This window comes from Numida meleagris, chromosome 9 (assembly GCF_002078875.1).
Source record: "Numida meleagris isolate 19003 breed g44 Domestic line chromosome 9, NumMel1.0, whole genome shotgun sequence".
Lineage (NCBI taxonomy): Eukaryota > Metazoa > Chordata > Aves > Galliformes > Numididae > Numida > Numida meleagris.
Window position 1 is genome coordinate 5,630,722 of NC_034417.1, and position 20,149 is coordinate 5,650,870.

At 40.0% G+C, this 20,149-nt stretch overlaps 1 protein-coding gene across 3 annotated transcripts in view; it reads left to right on the forward strand.

Moving 5' to 3' along the window:
* The window catches only part of LRRC49 (leucine rich repeat containing 49), a 42,255-nt gene continuing 22,954 nt past the window's right edge, over positions 849-20,149 (forward strand). The window contains exons 1-9 of one of the 3 annotated variants that reach the window (XM_021407467.1): positions 937-990; positions 1,335-1,397; positions 1,822-1,909; positions 2,869-3,060; positions 4,496-4,595; positions 5,617-5,820; positions 7,163-7,229; positions 13,704-13,847; positions 15,258-15,319. In XM_021407467.1, coding sequence (XP_021263142.1) covers positions 937-990; positions 1,335-1,397; positions 1,822-1,909; positions 2,869-3,060; positions 4,496-4,595; positions 5,617-5,820; positions 7,163-7,229; positions 13,704-13,847; positions 15,258-15,319 — 974 coding nt within the window. Of the gene's footprint in view, positions 991-1,334; positions 1,398-1,821; positions 1,920-2,868; positions 3,061-4,495; positions 4,596-5,616; positions 5,821-7,162; positions 7,230-13,703; positions 13,848-15,257; positions 15,320-20,149 lie in introns of all 3 variants that reach the window. The other 2 variants (XM_021407468.1, XM_021407469.1) reach the window with 2 other exon arrangements.

Here is a 20,149-nt window from a genome sequence, read left to right on the forward strand (position 1 = left end):
TCGGGGATGGCCTTCCCCCCAGCACCGCCCGCACACCGCGGCGTGGAGGCAGCGCCGCTCAGCCCCGGCCGTGGTGAATCCCCGCTGATGCCTGCAGCGCTCGGCTCTGCTGCTCTGCTCTGCGGCTCCACGACTCCTGAAAAACCCGGGCGGGCAGAAGCACCGCGCCGGGTCTGATGGTGACAAACAGTCCCCGTGAGTCAGAGCTGCTGGCACTGACACGCACTGAACCGCCGGCTTGGCCGAGTCCTCGCGTGCCTTAAGCCGAGAGCTATTTTGTTTGTGCAAAACGCCTACACAGCTCCAGCCAAACCTCCGCTTCTGTGCCAACGGAACGGCGCTTCGTTCCAGGCCTGGGGCAGGGCAGCGTGCTGCTATTGCTGGCAGCGGCAGCAGGGACACCAGCACGGGGTGCGCGTTTGGGGGGAGTGCGGGCACAGGCGCTGGGGCCGGCTCTTCGTGCCGGCTCGTGCCTGCGCCGAGAGGCAGCGGCTCTCCTCTGGCGGTACGCGCAGCCCGCCCGCACGCTGCCCTGCGGGACGTGCTGCGGGGGCTGAGCTGGGCTGGGCTGGGGGATCCCAGAGGTCCCTGCCGGGCCGCGCGGTTCTGTAATTAGTGCAGATGGAGACGGATGGCATTGCAAACACAGAGCTGATTTGACCACCACTGAGATTACGAGTGTTTTACAAAAACAATACGGCGATGACCCGTAACGCCCAATGACCAGCACAGATAAAGCGACGCTTAGCTCCGACGCCGGCGTGGGGCAGCGGGAACCTCCCCGAGCGCGCGGCGCTGCGCGGGACCGCTGAGGGCGGGGCGGGAGAGCCGGGTGCGGCCTCCCTCAGCCCGCATCCCCGGAAGCGGCCGTTGCCGCGGTAACGGCGGAGCGATTTCCGACAGGGGCGGCGGCCGGCGCGAGGGAGGCGGGTGGCCATGGTGCCCAGCAAGTGCCGGCCCGGCAGGGGCCCGCGGGCCGCGCCCGGCCCGGTAGGTGCCCCCGTGAGAGCGGCGGCAGCGCGGCGCGGTGCGGTCGGGTGGCGCGCGTGGAGGCATTTCTCCTCAGCGTGTGAGGGGAGAGCACCGCGGTCGCGTCCCCGCCGTGTGCCACCGCCGCGCCGAGCGCTCGCTCAGCTGTGCTTGTGCGTGTGAGGACTCGGGTTAGTTTCCTGCTGTGGCACGTCGGCGATCCTCATCGCGGTGCTGGAAGGAGCTCCTGCTGTCGCGGGGTTGTGGTGCTGGATGTGCCGTCCTTGGAAGTTCATTAAGCCCACTGTATTGATGCACGTTTTTGAAAAACGTAATCCTGTCTTTTTTTCTTTTCCCGTGCTCAGGCCGGTAGCTGCAGGCTCCAGCTGCTGATCCAGACATCTGCAATACCCAGTAAAACCAAACCAGTAATTACTGTTTTCTTTCTTCAGTAGATAGGTGGATTCATGCAGTTGTGTGCCACGTTTCTGTGCCACATGTCTGTGCTTTTGGATGGGGATTGCCTTTTCAGCAGTAGCGTGTTGGTTTTTAATTCGCTGCCTCTTGTAGCTGATAGCCTTCTCGTGATGTATCTCATTTAGCGAAGATGTGTGAAGTGAAGCTACCGGGCTATCCTATAACCTGTCACAAATTCAGTGTGTTATCTCCTATGCTTCCTTCCATACCCCTCCTCCTCCCTTGGTTGCCGTGGTCCTGTAGGGCGGTGTGTGCGTGGTTTTTTTCCCCTTTGTTTTGTGAGAACTGTATTTGTTTCTAAGGCTGTGTTTGTCTGTGTGAGGACACTGTTTGCTTTTGAAGACCTCAGTGTTTCTCTCACACATCTTGTTATAGTTTGACTTCAGGATAAATAAAGAACCGTCGTCTCTCCACAACAGACTTCTGCAGCACGACCTGGAAAAAAACTACTCGGGAAGGCAAGGTGATGCTCAGTAGGCACTGTTTTTTTTTTGTTTGGTTTTTTTTTGGAGGGGGAGGGAGTTGGAGTGGGAGGCTTTTAAATCTCTTTTTATGAGCTAAACAGTGAAGAAAGGCTTTATTATGAGTAGAAAAATGTTACTGTCTTTCATACGTGACTGATTTTCCTAAATGAGCGTATTATATCCTGAAACTCATAGAATCATAGAATGGCCTGGGTTGAAAAGGACCTCAAATACCATCGAGTTTCAACCCCCCTGCTGAGTGCAGGGTCACCAACCACTAGACCAGGCTGCCCAGAGCCATGTCCAGCCTGGCCTTGAATGCCTCCAGGGACGAGGCATCCACAACCCCCTGGGCAACCTGTTCCAGTGCATCACCACCCTCTGTGGGAAAAACTCTTACCTGTCCTCCCCTCCCTAGTGCAGATGTTTTTTCTCACTGTTTTTTTGTTTTGCTCATTCTGTCCATGGAGGAGCATTCTTTCTCTCACCTACTGAGCCACAATCTTTGTGAGTGTCACACTCAACTCCTCTGCCCCCTGAGGCCTCACAGTTCTCAACCGTAACCTCTTACTGGGTGTCTGATGTTTTAATGTGTATAGACAAAATCCATTTCTAAGATATGAAGAGATGGTTTTCCTGCTGAATGCTTCTGGCTTTGAAAAGCGAGGTATTTGGTGGCATTGCTGCTAGCTGGTGAAGCCTGGAGGAGCTCCGAAACACAACTGTACTGCTGCTGCTTTCCTGTCATATAAAAACGGGGGTGGTATAGGATAGGAGATAGTTCAGCTCTAATGGCACCAAAATACTTGTGTATGGCACTTCTTTATTCATCCCAATAAATAATAATGACTGACAGCTGTTCAGAGCGGGTCGATTTTTACGGTTCTTATGCATAATATTCTTTATTTCATTATGGGGTATGTTTAAGCTCTGCAGTCTTGTTTTGTTCCCTCCACAGGAGACCCGAGAGTATTGAGTCCTTTGGTGCGCAATAAGCAGCTGTATCTTCCAGTGCCATCTGCTCTGACCGAACTTTCTGGTTTGGAGTTCAAGCAAAGCACAGGTTCTTTATCTGCATTTGGGGAGTCTTCCATACATGCAAAACCCAGATCCCGACAAAGCAGTCACAGTGTTAGTTCACACGCTTCTGGTAAGAGTGTGAAGTTCTCACTAGCCTTGTATTTATTTACTTCTTATTATTTGAACTAAGTATTTAATTGAAAAGTCACGACCTGCAAGATGTTTCTTTTGGCTGACAGGCTGTGTAATTACATAGCATGTGTTGTCTCCTGTTCCATGGTGTACTAAGAGATCATTGTCAGGAAACTGCTAGTAGTATCTTCCAAGTTTTAATGGAGGCATTTAAACATAGGATTTTTATATGCCTTTCTGTAGCGAAAGGACAATGATAGGGATCTATTATGACATTCAAGTAAAAAGTAACGTCTTTTTTAATTCCTTACATTTATTGGCTTTAAAACCTGAGGCACAAGTCTTTAGCAACGATGCTAATTGATTATTTTTCAGTCTCAGTTTTTTTTAAATCCTTTTTCTTTAGCAATTCATTTCACTTCGAAGGATACGTAGAGAATATTGATTGTTATATAAGGGTTTGTAAGAGCAGTTACTAATGAAAAGTTAGAAGGTAGCACTGAAAAGCTTCTAAATCAAGTTAAACGCGAACAAACTTTTGTATTTATTTAGCTGTTTTTTCTAATGACATGTTTTACATCATGAGGAAGTTGCTCTCTGTAGAAGTAAATAAATTAATTCTTACTCGGTGGAGAATTTGTGTTTTTTCCCAATAACATATTTTAGAAAAAAATGCAAACGTGGAAGATGACCCTATGTTCTTGTGGTAGCATACATGCACAATGATCTATTTCTAACCAGTATTTTTCAGTAGATTGTTTTCCAAGAAAAGCTAAAGCTTGCCATACAGGTTGCTGATTTGTTTTATGGGTATCTTCGGTCATTTTCCCCTCTTTCTGCTTATATTAACAAAATGAATAGAGTTGGTTATTTTGTAAATGTATTTAAAAAGGTTGCCTCTTTTTTCCTTCATAATGGTGTGAAGCATAAGAGCAGTCACAACTAGATAGCGCATGCACTCACGTGTGAAAGAATTTGTATTTGTTTCTGGCTCAGTGGGACTGCTTCCATGTTTCGGTGCTTTAGAATTTTAGTCAGATCAACATCTACTTGATCTGTGTCATTATAGTTGTTCTTAATATAGATAGTATCCTTGTTAAGTTCAGATATTGGAATTGTGAAACTATTATGCAATCATACCTTAAGACAGCATTGGGTAATTCTGATCAAAACAAAAGCATCTACAAACTGTCTGCTTACCACAAATTATTAAGTAGAACCCTGTCACATGTGAGCTCAGTGGATGTAGGTTTGCAAGAGGGATGTATCTGTAAAGTAAAAATGGTAGAAAACTGGTGGGCTGGAGTCCCGAGTGCAGGCAAAATGCATTTAATGTACTGTGTAATTCTTTTAGTAAGAAGTAATTATTAATGGTAGTTAATTAAATGATTTTGCAATGTAGTCCATGTGTTGTCTTGATGATTTTCTGATAGATAACGTGAATTTTGGGAGCAGTTCATCAATAACGTTTCCTGTTTTGCAACGTACTGCTGAGGAAAAAATACTGAACTCGGATAGACTCACCCTGGAAAGGTGAGCAGGGAGCGGAGCCCGGGCTGAGCAGCTTGCTGCTCTTGTGTCTGCTGGTCTCAGGGATGAGTATTCCAGCAGTGCTGCTGTGGGTGATGGTAGGTGGAGGGGGTTGGGCTGAGTTTCTTGTTCTCTTGGTTTCCTCTTTTAGAGAGGACCTGTGTTCCATTGAGAAATTATGTATGTCTTCCTGTGGTAAAAATTCCGTCATGGTAAATATATCCGTACAGCAATCATCTCAGGCAGGTAGGGTTTTTCATTTTAAACTAAGGAGCTAGTTTAAGAGCTGAACTCAAAGTCATGCAAGAAATCTATAGAAAGTTGAAGCCTATGTCTTCATTAACTGTAGAGTGTCTTTTTTTTTTGTTAACCAGGACAAAAAAAAAAAGCTATATATGTGAAAAGCACCTTCAGTTGTAAATAATTGTGTGTATGTGCATACACATATATATTTTTTTCTGTTTATCAGTGTTGTTTATGTAGTCCAGACAAGTTCTGTGAGGTCAGTAGGATGTCTTTAGGAGATAATCCTGCAGTGAGAATGACCGTTTTCAGCATCATTTCCTGTATCTTTTAGCTTTCCCAGTAACACTTAGCATTTCATGCATTTATACTTCAGATGTGAAGTTCTGTAATCTAAAGCAGAAGCACATAGACATGGTGTGCATTGAACTGTGACCTCAGTAGGGTCGTTATGTGGTGTCTGAGTAGCACACTGGCATGCTGTATCTGCTGAAATTGTAGTGTGGTCACAGTGTGAATTTTCCAGGTAATTTCCAGGTGACAAGGAAATCTCTGATTAGAAGGAGAGGCTTTAAGAAAATGTTGAAAGTACTTCTGCTATGTTTTTATATTTTTCTACAGTAAGGAGTTACTTTCCTATTCCACAGTTGTCTAATTAGCAAGCCTAATTACTTTAATCAAGATAATACACTTTTCTCAGTTCAGTTGGAGTGGGTTAGGAAAAGGTCGATTACAAATTTGTTACTTTCGTAAGATGCTTTTTTTTTGGTTGTTGTTCCAGGCAGAAGCTGACAGTGTGCCCGATTATCGATGGAGAAGATCATCTTCGCCTTTTGAATTTTCAGCATAACTTTATAACCCGGATCCAGAACATTTCCAACCTGCAGCATCTTGTTTTCTTAGATTTGTACGATAACCAGATAGAGGAAATAAGCGGGCTTTCAACTCTGAGATCCCTGAGAGTTCTTCTTTTGGGGAAGAACAGGTAAAATAATAAAACTAACTTTAAGCAGCCTGCCTCATCATGGCGTAGTGTCTGTAATCTGTCATTGAATCTGTTACAGGGTTTTCAGATTGTGATGTTGGCTGCGAGGCCAATGGGTGCCCTCCTGTTAAATGGCGTCTAATAATAGCAAGCTTTCTAATAGGAAGAAAAGTAGTCTGCTCAAGAAAAAACGTAGATTGAGACAGGCATTCCCAAGAGCCATCTGGCTCTGTGTGCACTGTAACTTCACTGTGCACAGGGGAAGACGGGAATTAGACTTGCTTGCATGTGCTGTTCATCTGCAGCTACTGTGCTGGGCATCCCCCAGGTCATTGCTTGTAGCAGAGTTGCGTAGCAGTCTGTCACCAGCAGCTCTTGGCCTTCATCTTTCAGCTGTGTATGGATCTTTCACTTCAAAACATAAACCAATGGAGATTGATCTTTTTATTTTTCTTTTCCTTATCAGTAAAATGCTAGTTGGAGAATAGTATGGTATTTTACTGGAGTTCTTGGCTTTTATAGCTGAAATATCATCTGTAGATATTCATTTTGTTTATAGCAAATTTTTGGGTTGTGAGAGTGATAGTCTAAGTTGCTATAAGGAGTAATTTTCCAAATTTAGCTACAGTGATTTCTGCATAGTTTGCTTACGTAGAGGTGTGGTTTGCAGACAAATAGGAGGAGATAAACTTGTCATAAGTCAGGCACAGTTGCTAGAAGAGACTATTTTCTGCTGCTTCTGTGCATGATCTTCAGTTTTTGAAGCAAATGCATAATGCATGTGATGTTTAATATAAACAGCCAGCAGATGGTGCTGCTGATGCTTCAGTAACCTAGGCTTGGCATCTGAGAAAATGGGACAGGACAGAAGAGCGTTGTCATGGTGAGATGGTGAAGCTGTACAGGTGGAGAAGAAATTAGGCCAAATGTAGAGACCTGTATTGTCTAGGAAGGGCCAGCGGCTGTCGGATTTGTTTTATTCTCGGTTCTTGTAACAAAATCTTAAAGCTTGTCACTACAGTTTTGCTTTAAACAGGTTTGGGAAGAGCTTTTTGCCAGTAATAGTATTTCTTACCTTTTGCATAGGTTGTATGTTGACTTTGTTTTCTAGTGGCGCAAGGATTCTCTCCCCTTTCGTCTTCCTGGAATAGTGATAATGCAGATTGCCACTGTTGATGACCAGAGAGGAAAGTGGCAATCTAAGGCATATTTATTCATTATAGAGAGTTGAGAACTCTGCTGTTCTTTTCCTATTGGTAGGCAGGCACAAATGGCTAAGTTTTTTATTAGCTTGAAAATGAAAGTTACTTTAATAATTTCTGTTATTATTGAAATGTTTCAGGATAAAGAAGATCTCGAATCTGGAGAACCTAAAAAATCTTGATGTTTTGGATCTTCATGGAAATCAGGTACAGTGCAATAACTTGATTAATAAATTATCTTATGTAGATAATGCATTTCTGGTGTCCTTTGTCAAATTGTTGCTTTTTGAAAGTAAGCTGGTAGCAGATTTTGCCAGGCCTAGCAGCACTTGTTTGCGCCAGCAGAGTAATCATCTTTTATAAGTGGTTAATAGTAAAACATAAAAGAATTTAAGTTCCTGCTGATCGTTGCATTGTTTCTTCTGTTGCTGATCTCACAAACCAAGGTGGTTTATGTACCTGTAAAGGACTTGAATTTGTACAAGGGAAAAGCTGAATGGACCCAAACTCTTTGTTTAGGCTTCTGAATGTACATAAGTCACTCGGTGTCCTTTCAGATTATTCAGTTTGAGACTGTGCAGCTTCTTCTGTTTGTGATGCTCGAAGCTTTAGCTCTGGAACATAGGAGAGAAAGGTTGCTAATGATTCTGTCAGAAACAGTGCACGTTGTATATAAGGGCAAGCCAGATAAAATATTCTTCTGTAAAATAAATCTAAAACACGTGTGATACAAAATGTTCTGCAATTGAGCTGTTTAACAACATATGGTTACTGTGTCTATATAACACCAATGTGTGATTTTATTTTTTTTTTTTCCTGGATTCCTCTTCTGACAATTTTGACTTCTTAACTGGTTTCTGTGTGTATGTTCATTATTATATCATTGATTCACGGTGGGGAATTACAATGCTATAGGAAAAATAAGAGGAAAAGAAGAGTTAGCACTTCAATGAGTCTCTGTTACATGTGATGCAATAACTTTGTGGCTTCTGTGAATAACGCGATTGGTGCAATAGTGTGCAAGCGGTGCGGCGGAGGCACAGTGCTTTTAGTGTATTTTACATGAATGGACCAAATGAAGTCTTGAACTTCTATTAATGAATTATTTTCTGTTCCTTTCTAGCTTATAGTTAGGCAAGTTTTGATATCAATACTCTTTTCTCCTCTAGTTGAGGAACTCATAATTTAAGACTCCAGTCTGTCATACGTATTTATTAGTTATTTTTGAAGGTATAATGAAGACACAAAGAAATGCTGATTTTCATAACACTATACAATACTAGTGTCTTGGTTTTAAGTCTGTGTTTTTGTTGTTGTTTGATTACTTATTAATGAGTAGGCAGTCCCTCTTGTAATTTCATTGAGATTTTTGGGGCTTTGGGGGCTTAAATTACACTTCTTCATATCAGATTTCTGATCAACCCAGTTCATCTACAGAATTGGATTTGAGAACATGGAAAGATGTATTCCAGAATATAGCAATTTCCACAGCAGATCAGTAGAATCAAAAGTGAAGTGTTGATACGTAGCTCAAAATGATGGACTGTGATCAGTGTTCTGTTGATACAGTGTTCTCCGCCTAACGTACAAGATTTTTTTTCACTAATTCAGTTGAGAGTTTTGAGAACCAACAGTGCAGAAACAGACTATCTTGCTTATCTGTCAGAATGAAAAATAGTAGAAAATACAATCTGCATTATGTTAACTAGGCATTTATACATGTGTTTCCTTGGATGGCTTATGGTATTACTCTCCACCCATTTCTCAAAGGAAGGTTAAAAATAAATCTGTCGTAACCGTGGTCAGTTTTACAACTGGAACCAGTTATGGACAGCAGTTTTTCTTTATCGGAACGGTTTTCATTCCAAGTAGATCTGATGATGCTTCTGCGGTGTGCATCACTGCTGTTGTCTTTTCTCATAGCTATGGAGGGGAAAAAAAGGAAGACATGGACTGGCAGTAGCAAATAGCCACAGGTGTGTTGAAGAGGAGAGGCTGGGAGAGCTGAGATGGCCTTGTCTGGAAAAGAGAGCGCCCAGGGAAGCTCTGCTGCAGTGTGTGGAGCTACCTGCCAGGAGGAGGTGCTAGGATGGAGCCAGGCTTATCTCAGGGGTGCCAGCGAAAGGACAGCAGTAAGTGAGCATGAGCTGAAGTACAGGAAAGGCGTTCAGACTTGAGGAGTGTTACTGTCGAGGTGGCCAAACACTGGAGCAGGCTGCCCAGGCAGTTTGTGGTGTCCCTGTCCATGGAGGTGGTGTGAGGCTGGCTGCATGCGGTGCTACGCTGTCTGCCGGGGCTGAGCTGGCTGTGGGCAGGGGCAGGACCAGGGGATCTCCGGAGGACCCTTGGACCTCAGCTGATATTAAAAAAAAAAAGTATGATAATAATAACAACAACAACAAAAGTAAAGAGGAGTTACAAATATATGGCCAAAATGTCCCCTGTAAATCCACAAAAAGCTTCTCAGTCGAATGAATGAAAAGTGCTGTGGGATTGAGCTGCAGAGCACTGTACCAACATCCTATTACTGCGCTCACTGAAAGGCACTCAGTGTTTGGGATTAGGATAAAAGTGTTTCTGTGGTTTTGATGTTTATAAATCCCACACATTTGGTGGCACTAGACAGAAAATCTGTTGGTCTTTAGAGCATTTCCTGGACAGTGTGCTTTGATTGCTTCTATTCATCTATTCTGAAACTGCTTGAAAGTAAAGGTTGTTCACGGCATTTTGGTGGGTTTTTTTAAGTGTATTTTGGTTAATTTTTTGAGGCATAACACAGATGATCAATATTACTATCTTTTTAATAGTGTTGAAGTTAGCTGGACACAATTTCTTCTGGTTGATGGAGTAGTAACAGTTAAGAGCAAAGCTGCATTCCTGAATTCTCTCTTTCTTTCATTTTTTGTGTATAAGTCAATCCAATGGATGGAATGCAGATTGTGAAACTTCTAAGACTGTAATGTTTTCAAGAGATTGGAGGTGAAGAGAAACAGAGGAAAATTTCTTGGAAAATAATTTATTTGGTTGCAGAATATTTTGGCTAATATGGTTGGTCTGATCTTGGAGACTTTGCTGCTGCCAAGTAAAAAATTCAGTGGGAACTGGATGTGCTTTAAAGCCCTGAGATGTAGTATTCCACATTGTTTAATGCTGAACCTTTCTTCCTTTTTACTCAAATCAAGCCTTTAAATGCAGAAAATGCTTTGCTGTGATAAAGATCCAAAATAAGATTCTTAAAAAATATTTATAAAAAAAAAACCATCAGTGTAATGCCTCTTTGCAAAAAGGACAAAATGCCAATTCCTCTGTCATTATTCTTTGCTTGTTCTCCTACATGATTTTGTGAGGCTCTTAATACTGCACAGCAAAAACTTGTAAGCAGACATAGGGGCTTAATATCGTCTGCTTAAATTTCTGTGTAGAATCTGCAGATGTATGAGTATTAGCACACTAATGTGAACATCGTGAACTTTAGGATTCAGAGACTCTGCGTGCAATTGTGTGCAGTGTACTCCTAATACACTGCAATTTCTATTTAATTTCTAAACATTTAATTTCTAAATACTGTACTTTCAAACTCCATGTGAATGGTCTTTGGAAAGAACAGCGGCTGATGGTCATCTTTTCTGTTAAGATAAATAGCATAAATTGTGTATGTTTTATATAAAAGCCTCTCATACCTTTTTACTTGAGGTAGAATTAACATGAACTTTATTCTGTCTTCCAGTGAAGTAGCTCAATTTCACTAGATTCTAGTGAAAGCAGAACTTGACTAACTGCATTTAGAATGAAATTTATTCTTTTAAATACTTTAAAAATCTTTTTTATTTTTTGGTCTTTTTTAATTGTTTGGAAATAATGCTTCCTACTTATTTCCATGGAAACTGCAACTGATACAAAAAGCACAATAACACCATTTGATAGAGCTAATTCTCAGCTACAAAACACTCCTTTTCAACATAGCCATCACCACCACCATGAGCTATGCATTTTCACCACTGATGACCAAGAGCCTGCTTGCTGTGCTTGTAAATATCTGCACTAGTGGAGGTGACCCCCTGTCACTGGTGCTGAAATGCACCACCCACTGCCCCACTGTGCTTGCGCACACTGTTTGGTCTCCATAAACCTTCAGCAAGCATCAATGAATGTCAATGGGTGCCAGTTTTTCTGCATGGAGGAATTCAGTTCCACCACTTCTGTGCATTTTAATTATTATGTGCTGCATAAAAATTTCTTTCCAAATAAATGTATTTTATAGCTAGTTATTAAAATGTACAAGCAAATAAGAAAACTGTTTTTGTTTGATGTTTGCAAGTCTTTGAATTTTGTATATTTTACAAAGCAACTAAAATGTCTAATGATACATCCTATATATCCTAATAAAGATTAATAGTGGTCTTAATTCAAATGTAATTAATAGAAAATAGTCTTTAAAATATATATAACAGTTCTTTTTTTGAAATATTGTTATCTTCTAAAAAGAGCTGGTATTGCTTGTTAGCTAATGCATAGCGCGCAACGAAAGCTGATGGACTCGTGGATGCGTGCGGGATTGAAAACAGAGAAAAGCCAATAGAATCAGTCTTAAAGCTGAGCTAAGTTACAAACAGTATCTCTATAACTGTTGATTAAATCATTGTCTTAGAGATAATAATAAAATGCCAGGATTAATATTCTGCATTGTGACATGCTGCAGTCCTGGCTCCACAGACATCTGCAGGAGTCTGTGCTCTTTGTGCTCACCATCTGCTCTTGGCTGTGCTTGTACAAATATTTCAGTCTAAATACACTGTTGTAGACAATAGTGTCTCTGTTCCTTAGCTTTAATATTTTGTGTCTTGCTCACTTTTTTTTCTGAATGTCATGCACATACATAGAGCCTATTAATTTAATTAGTAGTTGAATCAAAAAGGGACTTAATGTCATTTAGTTACTATTTTTGCTATCTACTTTTCTATACTTTCTATGGGAAAAATTGCTGTAATACTTTTTACATCAGTATATTCACGTCATACATCATAGAGTTAGATGCCTATATACGTGTGGTTCGTAAGCATGAAAATTATCAATGACATTGTACCCTCAGACTGTTCAATACCAGCTGCCTTACCTATTCTCCCATTCCAGGAGCTGCTACACACTCTCTAGAAACTGGCACAGCCAGATTTGTACTGATCTGTATCAGCAGAAAGCTCAGTATTGCTGGGAAGGTGTATGACACTAGTCTCTATGTTGCTTGCCTGCATCTAATTGCTGTTGGCAGTTCTGAGGAGGAGCAGCATGGCTGGGTATGGGGTGTTGCAGGGAGCTTCAGTGGTCCTGCAGGTAGAACTGGCCACCCTTGGTGTGGAAAGGGAATTCGTCGTACTTGCAAAGTCTATAAAGCTCCCAAGTGTTGCATGCACAGCCACGCACTGAGGAAGGCCAGCTTTTTCCATAGGAAAACCTGCTGCCTTCTTTTTGCTATAGAATGTGGGTTACAGTAAGAACATGATACATGTATCCCTCTGTTCAGTGGCAATTGTTTATCATCTCTGTGATCCTTCACTGTATGCAAAGCCTACATAAATGGCTGGGTAAGTTCTGGAGAACAGTTTCCAGACCACTGTGAGAAATAAGTACCTGGATAGGGGTCATGGAGTACATCACTGAGAAATATGAACAGCAGGAAATAAAAAAGCCAGGTTGTGTCAGAAGAGCAATAATTAATATCTTTTTAAAACATGGTTGCACCTCCAGAAGTAACAATTAAATGTAAGAGGCAGTAGCTATAGTTATTCTCTTGATTATTATTATTCTTCCAGTATCACTTGTTTTAATTCCTAATGCCTTATTTTAAACATACAAATGTAGAGCAGCTGACTTCTCACTGTATTTTAGTCATGTTGTTTGAACCTTCCATTTTCTAATCGCAGGTAGCTGTGAGTTGGCAAGGAATTGCTGCGGGCTTTTGAGCAAGCGCGCCATGTATCCACTGAACAACGCTTCTGTTTTCTAATTTTTCTTTGAGTACATCTCCCCAAATCTAACAACTATTTGCTTGCAAAACTTCCTTGCAAGTTCCACTGCCGGAATAATTTTGTTCTTCTCCAGAGGGTTGTAGCTACTTGCTCCTGACCCACAGCAGGTTCTTGTCCTCATGACCTGCGGGAAAGCCTGTCTGTGGAGCTTGTGTAGCCAGAGCTGTGAGGCTGCTGCTGGCTTTTTAAGAGTCATGAAGCAAAATTGGTACAGATTTCTGTGATAATATGAAGATACAATGCCACGTAAGTCTTGCAGTAAAAGTGCTGCAGGATTCAGGTGTGTGTCTTGAGTGCCTTTACAGAAAAATTGAAGGATCAGCTGCGCACGTGATTTCTCCGCTTTGGCATAGTATGATCCTAGCAGTGGTGTCTTAATTGCATGATGTCTTAAAGGTTGCTGCCTTAGAACAATGCAGCTGAAATAACCTAACTTCTGATGGTAAGGAAGGGAGTGTTGACTGATTTTACTGCTGCTTGCCTAGAAAGATATTACTGAAGTGAATGCTAGTACTCAGTCTCCAGCAGCCTGTAGCTTGTGTTCAACTATTTATGGTTAGTAAAATACATAAGCACACTATTAAGTTGCTTTTTTAATCTGTATGTATTTAAAAAATGTAGATAAAACTTGCTGTATGTGTTTATACCTCCTTCACAGATCGCTAAAATAGAAAACATCAACCATTTGAGTGAACTGAGAGTGTTAAACCTTGCCAGAAACCTACTGTCCATTGTAGAAAATCTTAATGGACTGGATTCACTCACAGAGCTCAATCTTCGTCATAATCAAGTCTCTGCTATAGTAAGAAACAAAACATCTTTCTCTCTTCCTCACCCTCTCACCTTTCCTCCCTCCCTCCTTATTTACACTATTACTATAACTTATTGAAAGCGTACCAGTATTTCGAATTCGTGAAATCTTAGATTTTCCCATACTCTTCTGCTTCTGTTATTTTCTTGCAATGCTTAATTTTACAACATGAAGGTGGAAGTAACGATTTGTTTATTGGTGTTATTTTGTGCAAGTGTGATCACTGATAGTGATTAAAGCCTTGGTAGCTCTTGATGGTTCTCCTGGACAAAAATAACCTGATCCTTTTTAGTTCAAACATACAAATTCAGAGACTCCTCTTCCATACAAGTTTGTTTCTAGAAACAGAGCTTAATTTCTGTAGCTCAGCTAAGTAGTGTTTCAGAAGGTGATGTTCTCTTCAGGAATGTAGTTTATATGGGGTATAGTTTAAACTGTAGGTTTTGTTATCCTGGTTAAATTCTAATGGAATGATGTTTTGGTTGTGAGTGGTGGTTTGTGGGACGTTGTTTTTTTTTTTTTTTTTTTTTTTCTTTTTAATTGGATGAAATGCTGTGTAGCAATGTAGCAGATGAGATGGAGGGAGAGCTGTAGATTTGATTTGTGGCTAGAATCAAAGTGATGAGCTCTGTGCCACTTCAGTGTGCTGCGGATAATGGCTTAACGTCCACTGGTCACAAGCTGGAGTATGCTCCCTTGTCGTATAAGGAGATACACACTTAAAACTGGTCTGCAGTCTGAGTGGTACATGAATCCCTGCAAACTGTGCTGTCTGGCCACGATGGATTTTTATTACATAAATAAACTTTGATCATGCTTGATGTGTTTCCTTTTAGTAAAATTTTGAGCTATTTTAAGGTTTTCTGCAAAGTTCTATTGTACAATACATTAAATTCATGATTACTCATTCTGAAAACATGTTCCTTTTCATAAAATTGTAAAGGTGACAGAGTCCTTCAGATTATTCTTGTTCAGAGCAGCTACTGCTGCTCTGTAGTGCTGATTGCACTGCAGCATTGCACTTCAACAACCTTATTGCTGCGTAGTCTGTTTCTTTTTTTTTTTTTAAACGCCGTATTTATCCTGCTTCTTAAATGCTGAGACAGCACCTTGGCTTCTTTCCCAAAAGCTTGTTCAGAAACCAGCAGCAGCCTCATCCTCTTTCCTTTAATATCATTTGCTTTGCAAGTGATGCAGCTTGTTCTGCAGGGTAGATATCTGCACTGAAACACTCCCTTGCAGTCTGCGTAAGGGAGAAATGGATCTGCATGTTCAACAGAAATCAGTGTTGCAGCAAGGTTATAGTATATAGAAATGCAAGTATTTCATCAGGCAAAGTAGAAAGGTTTGAAAGATGTTATCCTTCAACTACTGAATTTGTGCCTCTGTATTTCCTTCTAGAAAGATGTGGATACTTTGCCCCGTCTCCAACGTCTGTTCCTCAGCTTCAACAATATATCTAGGTAAGGGGAATTACCACTTTGTTTCCTATAAGTAATTTGAAGCATCCTCTTGGAGCTGTGTTTCACTGAAACTTAAACTCTGTGAATGCAGATTGAGGTTTTTATTTTTCCTATATACAAGCATAATCAAGCCATTGTGCATTTTCTACTTTAAACATATTTTAAACATTTGTATTTGAATGTTGTACTATGAGGATTCCACTTCAAAACTTAAATTTTTGACTTAAAGATGATCATTTTCTTTCTGATAATGCTGAAAATTAGAAATAGTTCTGTCTGGTAAAGCAACATCACTGTGTTTACAGAGTTATACAAACTGCTGAGTCAGATTCTGCTTATGAGGATTTGGTAATATAATGCTTATGTTTTACTTGTCCATACGTTAATCAGGTTTGAAGGGTGTATTCCTGGTGGTTTCTCTTTCAAACCAGAGGGCAGAAACAGAATAGCTGAACTTTCAAAGCAGGGTCTCTGTTATTTCAAGTAACTAAGTTCATTTTGGTATAAATAGAAAAGTTAGTCTATGACATATTTCCTAGTCGTGTATTTTTGACATTGCATTTGTACTGGTGCCAATATTAAAGTAAACGATGATTATAGTGTAGGCACACTTGTTTTGATTTTATCTCCAGTTAGGTATGTGCTTCCTCTATTCCTTAATCACCACCAGCTTTCTTTGTTGCTTAGAATCAAATAATTTAATTTTAGACAGGGAAAGATGCCTCAGATTCTAATTACTGAAAATAGCATGCTGTTCTTGTGGTACCCGTTTTCTCTGTAAAATGTTATACTTAGTATGAGCTTTTATTGTAAGAGCTACTTGAATATTTTAATTTGACCTGCATTATGTTTTCTGTAGACAGGTCCAACCTACTTGTACGTGTTCTTTAGGCTTTTAAAGTACCAGTGCAGTGGATATCTCTAAATGCTCATGGGATTTAAGCATTTAAACAAAATTAGAGATGAGCTTGCAGGAACAGTTAGTATGCTTTTCCCTTAATTGGCCCCTATATTTCGTTTTTTAGCTGACATAATAAAGAGAAAGAGTTAGCATTTTGCTTTGCTTATATAATTCCTGGCCTTGGAACGTGCCTTTTGTTTCTGTTTTTCTGAAAAATATCTTGGCCTGGCAAGAACAATGAGGGGACTGCAGTAGCTGGCTCCTGTGCCATGAGGGAGCATCACTGCAGTCAGTGGAATTTCTGTATGCTTTATGTACGTGGTATATTTCACATAGCTTTCTGACATTGCTGTTTGTGCAGTATTTTGCTGTTGTGTGCATTCTTAAACTGGATTTATTGAACTGTATGTAATCAGTAGCTTACTTATTAATACTTTCTCATTTATTCATTGGAGTTTCAGCAGAACTATTGATAAATCTAGTGTTAGCTTTCACGTAAGCTGGAGATAATTAATTCAAATACTTGTGCAAACATTTATTTAGGTTTAACTTGTAGTTGCATTAGGTATGAAAATAAAATCTTACTGTCAGACAGACTAATATTTATATACATATGTAGGTAGCTAGGTGAATTGAATGTATCTGTTTAACTCTTTAATAGTCTTAACAAAATACATATCTGGCTCTACATGTATTTTAAATAAAATAACTTGTAGCTTTTGTTTGTGGGTTTTTGTTTTGGTTTTCTTTCATAAAAAAGACACTCCATTGGATTCAGCAGTTCTGGAAGCTTAAAAATCTCTTCAATTCCTTATTTTTAAATATGTAGTATATATATCTCCTCACAGGAAAAACGATTATGAAATTATACTCTTGACCTGTCTGTGTTACGATACTTGACTTGATACTGTTGAACTGTCTGAAGAAGTTAAGTGCAACCATAATAGTAGCAAATTGCTGTGCTACCTCTGAACCTTACTTACAACCCTTCTAAATGCTTTCGTGTATTTTTTCACTTATTTACCTGGGCTTATTATGTGCCATATGGTAATTCTAAAATTATATTTTCTAGGAACAGCTGTATTTATACAGCTGACTCTTCTTTTAAGACAATCAGCTAGTTACACAGATATTCTAATTGATTTATCCACAGGTGTGTAGAGAACCTGTAAGTGGAAACAAGTAACAAAGTACACTGTCAAAACCTGTGTATATTACAAATTCATTAAATTATTTTACTGATGGTCATTTAATAAGTAGCAATTTTGAAACAGTGCTTCCATGTGAAGTTTTTTTGGTTCTTTTTCTTTTTTTTTTTTTTGGTCAGCAGGAATCCTTAAGTCTTAAATCCTTACATACCAACATATATGAAATCAAGTTTCTGTAAAGGGTTCAAGAATGCCTTTCTAAAATTTTCCAGTTTTAAGATAGTAGAGTTATCCTGGGTTTCGTCACTGAACACTTTCCCCCATTCTGCTTCAGAGGAGGCCTCAGAGTGCTGCTATTTCTCAATTTGTAGTTAAAAATGGCAGTGTTAGCAAGATAACTTCTACATCATTGGGTTTTATCTTGTTGATTCAGATCTGAAAGAAAAGATGCTTCATTTCTGTCTTCAGGACAAAAAAATTTAGCTGTTAAATCTGGAGACTTTCATACCTGACATCTGATGGTAGTATGTATCACCAGTACTAGTTAAATAGAAGGGAGGGAAATTCCATTTTGAATTTCTCATGCGGTACTGAGAAGAAATTACTGAAGCTGTTTTCTTCAGAGAAGGTATGCCTCTGAGAATCAGAAGGAGAGTTGTTACTGCTTATACTTCTTAACAGGAGGCCAGGAAAGACCATTTTGTTAATTGTAGGAACAAAATACGTGTTTTCACTGTTGAAATGCTCTCCAGGTCAGTGCGATGTTGGTTCTTTCATTTAGTAAAGTATGTTATATGGCCATATGGAAAAACAGGGTATCAGCTCAAAGGACATTTGTTTTTCTTCAATTGATTACTGAATTGGAAACCTTAGAGAATGGATGTTCTCAATCTAACCAAAACAGGAAAAAAAATACTTTCCTCAGCAGAATGAAAAAATTATAAATACGTTGTTAAATACCTGAATGAAAGCAATACAAAAAGAATGAAAGGTTGACTGTGGTAACATCTGTTTTCATCAGTAGCGTAGTGATTAGAAACATGAAAAAGACCGGGTTTTCTACTCTCAGTGTTTTTTGAACATGCAATTCCGTCTTAGGTGTTCTTCCAGACTATAGCAAGTGCATTGAGTAGTGAGTCTGCCTTCTCCAGAGCTCTTTGCAGAATGTGCTTTATCATTGATGCAAGGAAAGAAGGAGCAGCTGTCTTCCCCAGTAAGCAGGCTTTATTAGAAGACCAGTGTTTCTTTGTCCTGTTTGCAACTACTACATGTATAAACATGATTGCATGCACTGGTGGAGACTGAGCATACACCACTCCAGAATACTGTGCTGCTTAGTCCAAGCCATGTTCTCATATGAGGTAGAAAAAGTGGGTTTGCATCTCCTCTGACAGGGGGAAGAATTGGCTGTAGTACTCCTGTGTCTTATGTGCACACCCAAACTGACAATTTGGGGAATTTGAAAACATTGCAAGGAAATGTTTTTTGGTAAGTTAGACCAAATTCACTTTTTTTTTTTTTTTTTTTTTGTGGTACTGAAACTGCCATTTTAGCAGAGGTAAATTCATCTGGGAAGAAAGAGGGAAACAGAAGGAGAGGTGGTTGGGTGGGACTTGAGGGGGAGGACTTTTGGGAAAAGGAGCAGACATTCCACTCAGGGAGATGGTTGACTGAGCCGGTCTGAAATGGCATCATCCACAGCTGTTTTGTGTTACTTGAGCAGGTCACAGACTCCTTTTCTGTGAGCAGAGGCTGGAGAGAGCACTGCCAGCAGCCTCTCCTTCCCACAGAGCGGTCATCATTTGACACTGTCTGCATGCTGGGAAGCAGACAGAAGTTCAGTAGTAAAGTGAGTAATCTGCTTGGCATTAGAGCTTCATGTGCTTTTGGATTGGGCTTCCAGTGCAATATGTATAGTATATCAAGTTTTTGAAGTTGAATTTCTGAAGCTCTGATTTTGTCATGTGTGCTTACAAATATGTGAAATGATAGATCTTTTGCACTACTGTTTTGCTCTAAAATTGAGCTGCTAATTAAGGGAGCTGAGAGCAGGATGAAGTAAGCACGTCTGTATTAGCTGCAGAATGAATGTTCTGGTGTGCTCGAGTGCTGAGAAATTCAAAGCACAGCAGTATTTTCATGTGGAAGGTTTAAAAAACACTAACAGACTTTCAACTTTTCTGTCACTTCCTGAAGATACTGGATTTGCTGAAAAGCCTATGTGACGACAGAAGTACAGCTTGGTTAATGGTATAGTGGGAAGTGCTTAGAGTATAACTTTTTAATAAATATATTTAAATTATTTGAAACTTACTTTGAAGACCAAAATATACTGGTATTTAAAACAGTTTGTCAAGCAAAATCAGTGGGGATTCACTTTTTTTTTCTAAAATGTTAGAATTTGCTTTACTAACTAATGTGTTGTTTAAGTTGGGAAAATCATTGCCTAACTTTCAGGCGTATTGAATAGGTGGAAAAAATGTGCTTAAGCAAGCTTCTTTATTGAAAGAAAACCAGATTGCAAATGGAAAATGATAATCAAATTTGTCTTTTAAACCCCAGACACAAAACACTCCATTGTTCAGAGATGCTGAACACCTTCACTGGAACCTGTGCACAGTTCATTTCTATTAGTCCTTATATTGTTTTAATATACAAAGCAGAATGTTGACAGTGTTCACTCTGTCGTTTCTCTGCTGCACCCATGGAGTATATAATGTGGAAGTTACTTGCATGCTGTATTGTATTTGTTTTTTTGGTTAGTGGTTATTGAAACATTTT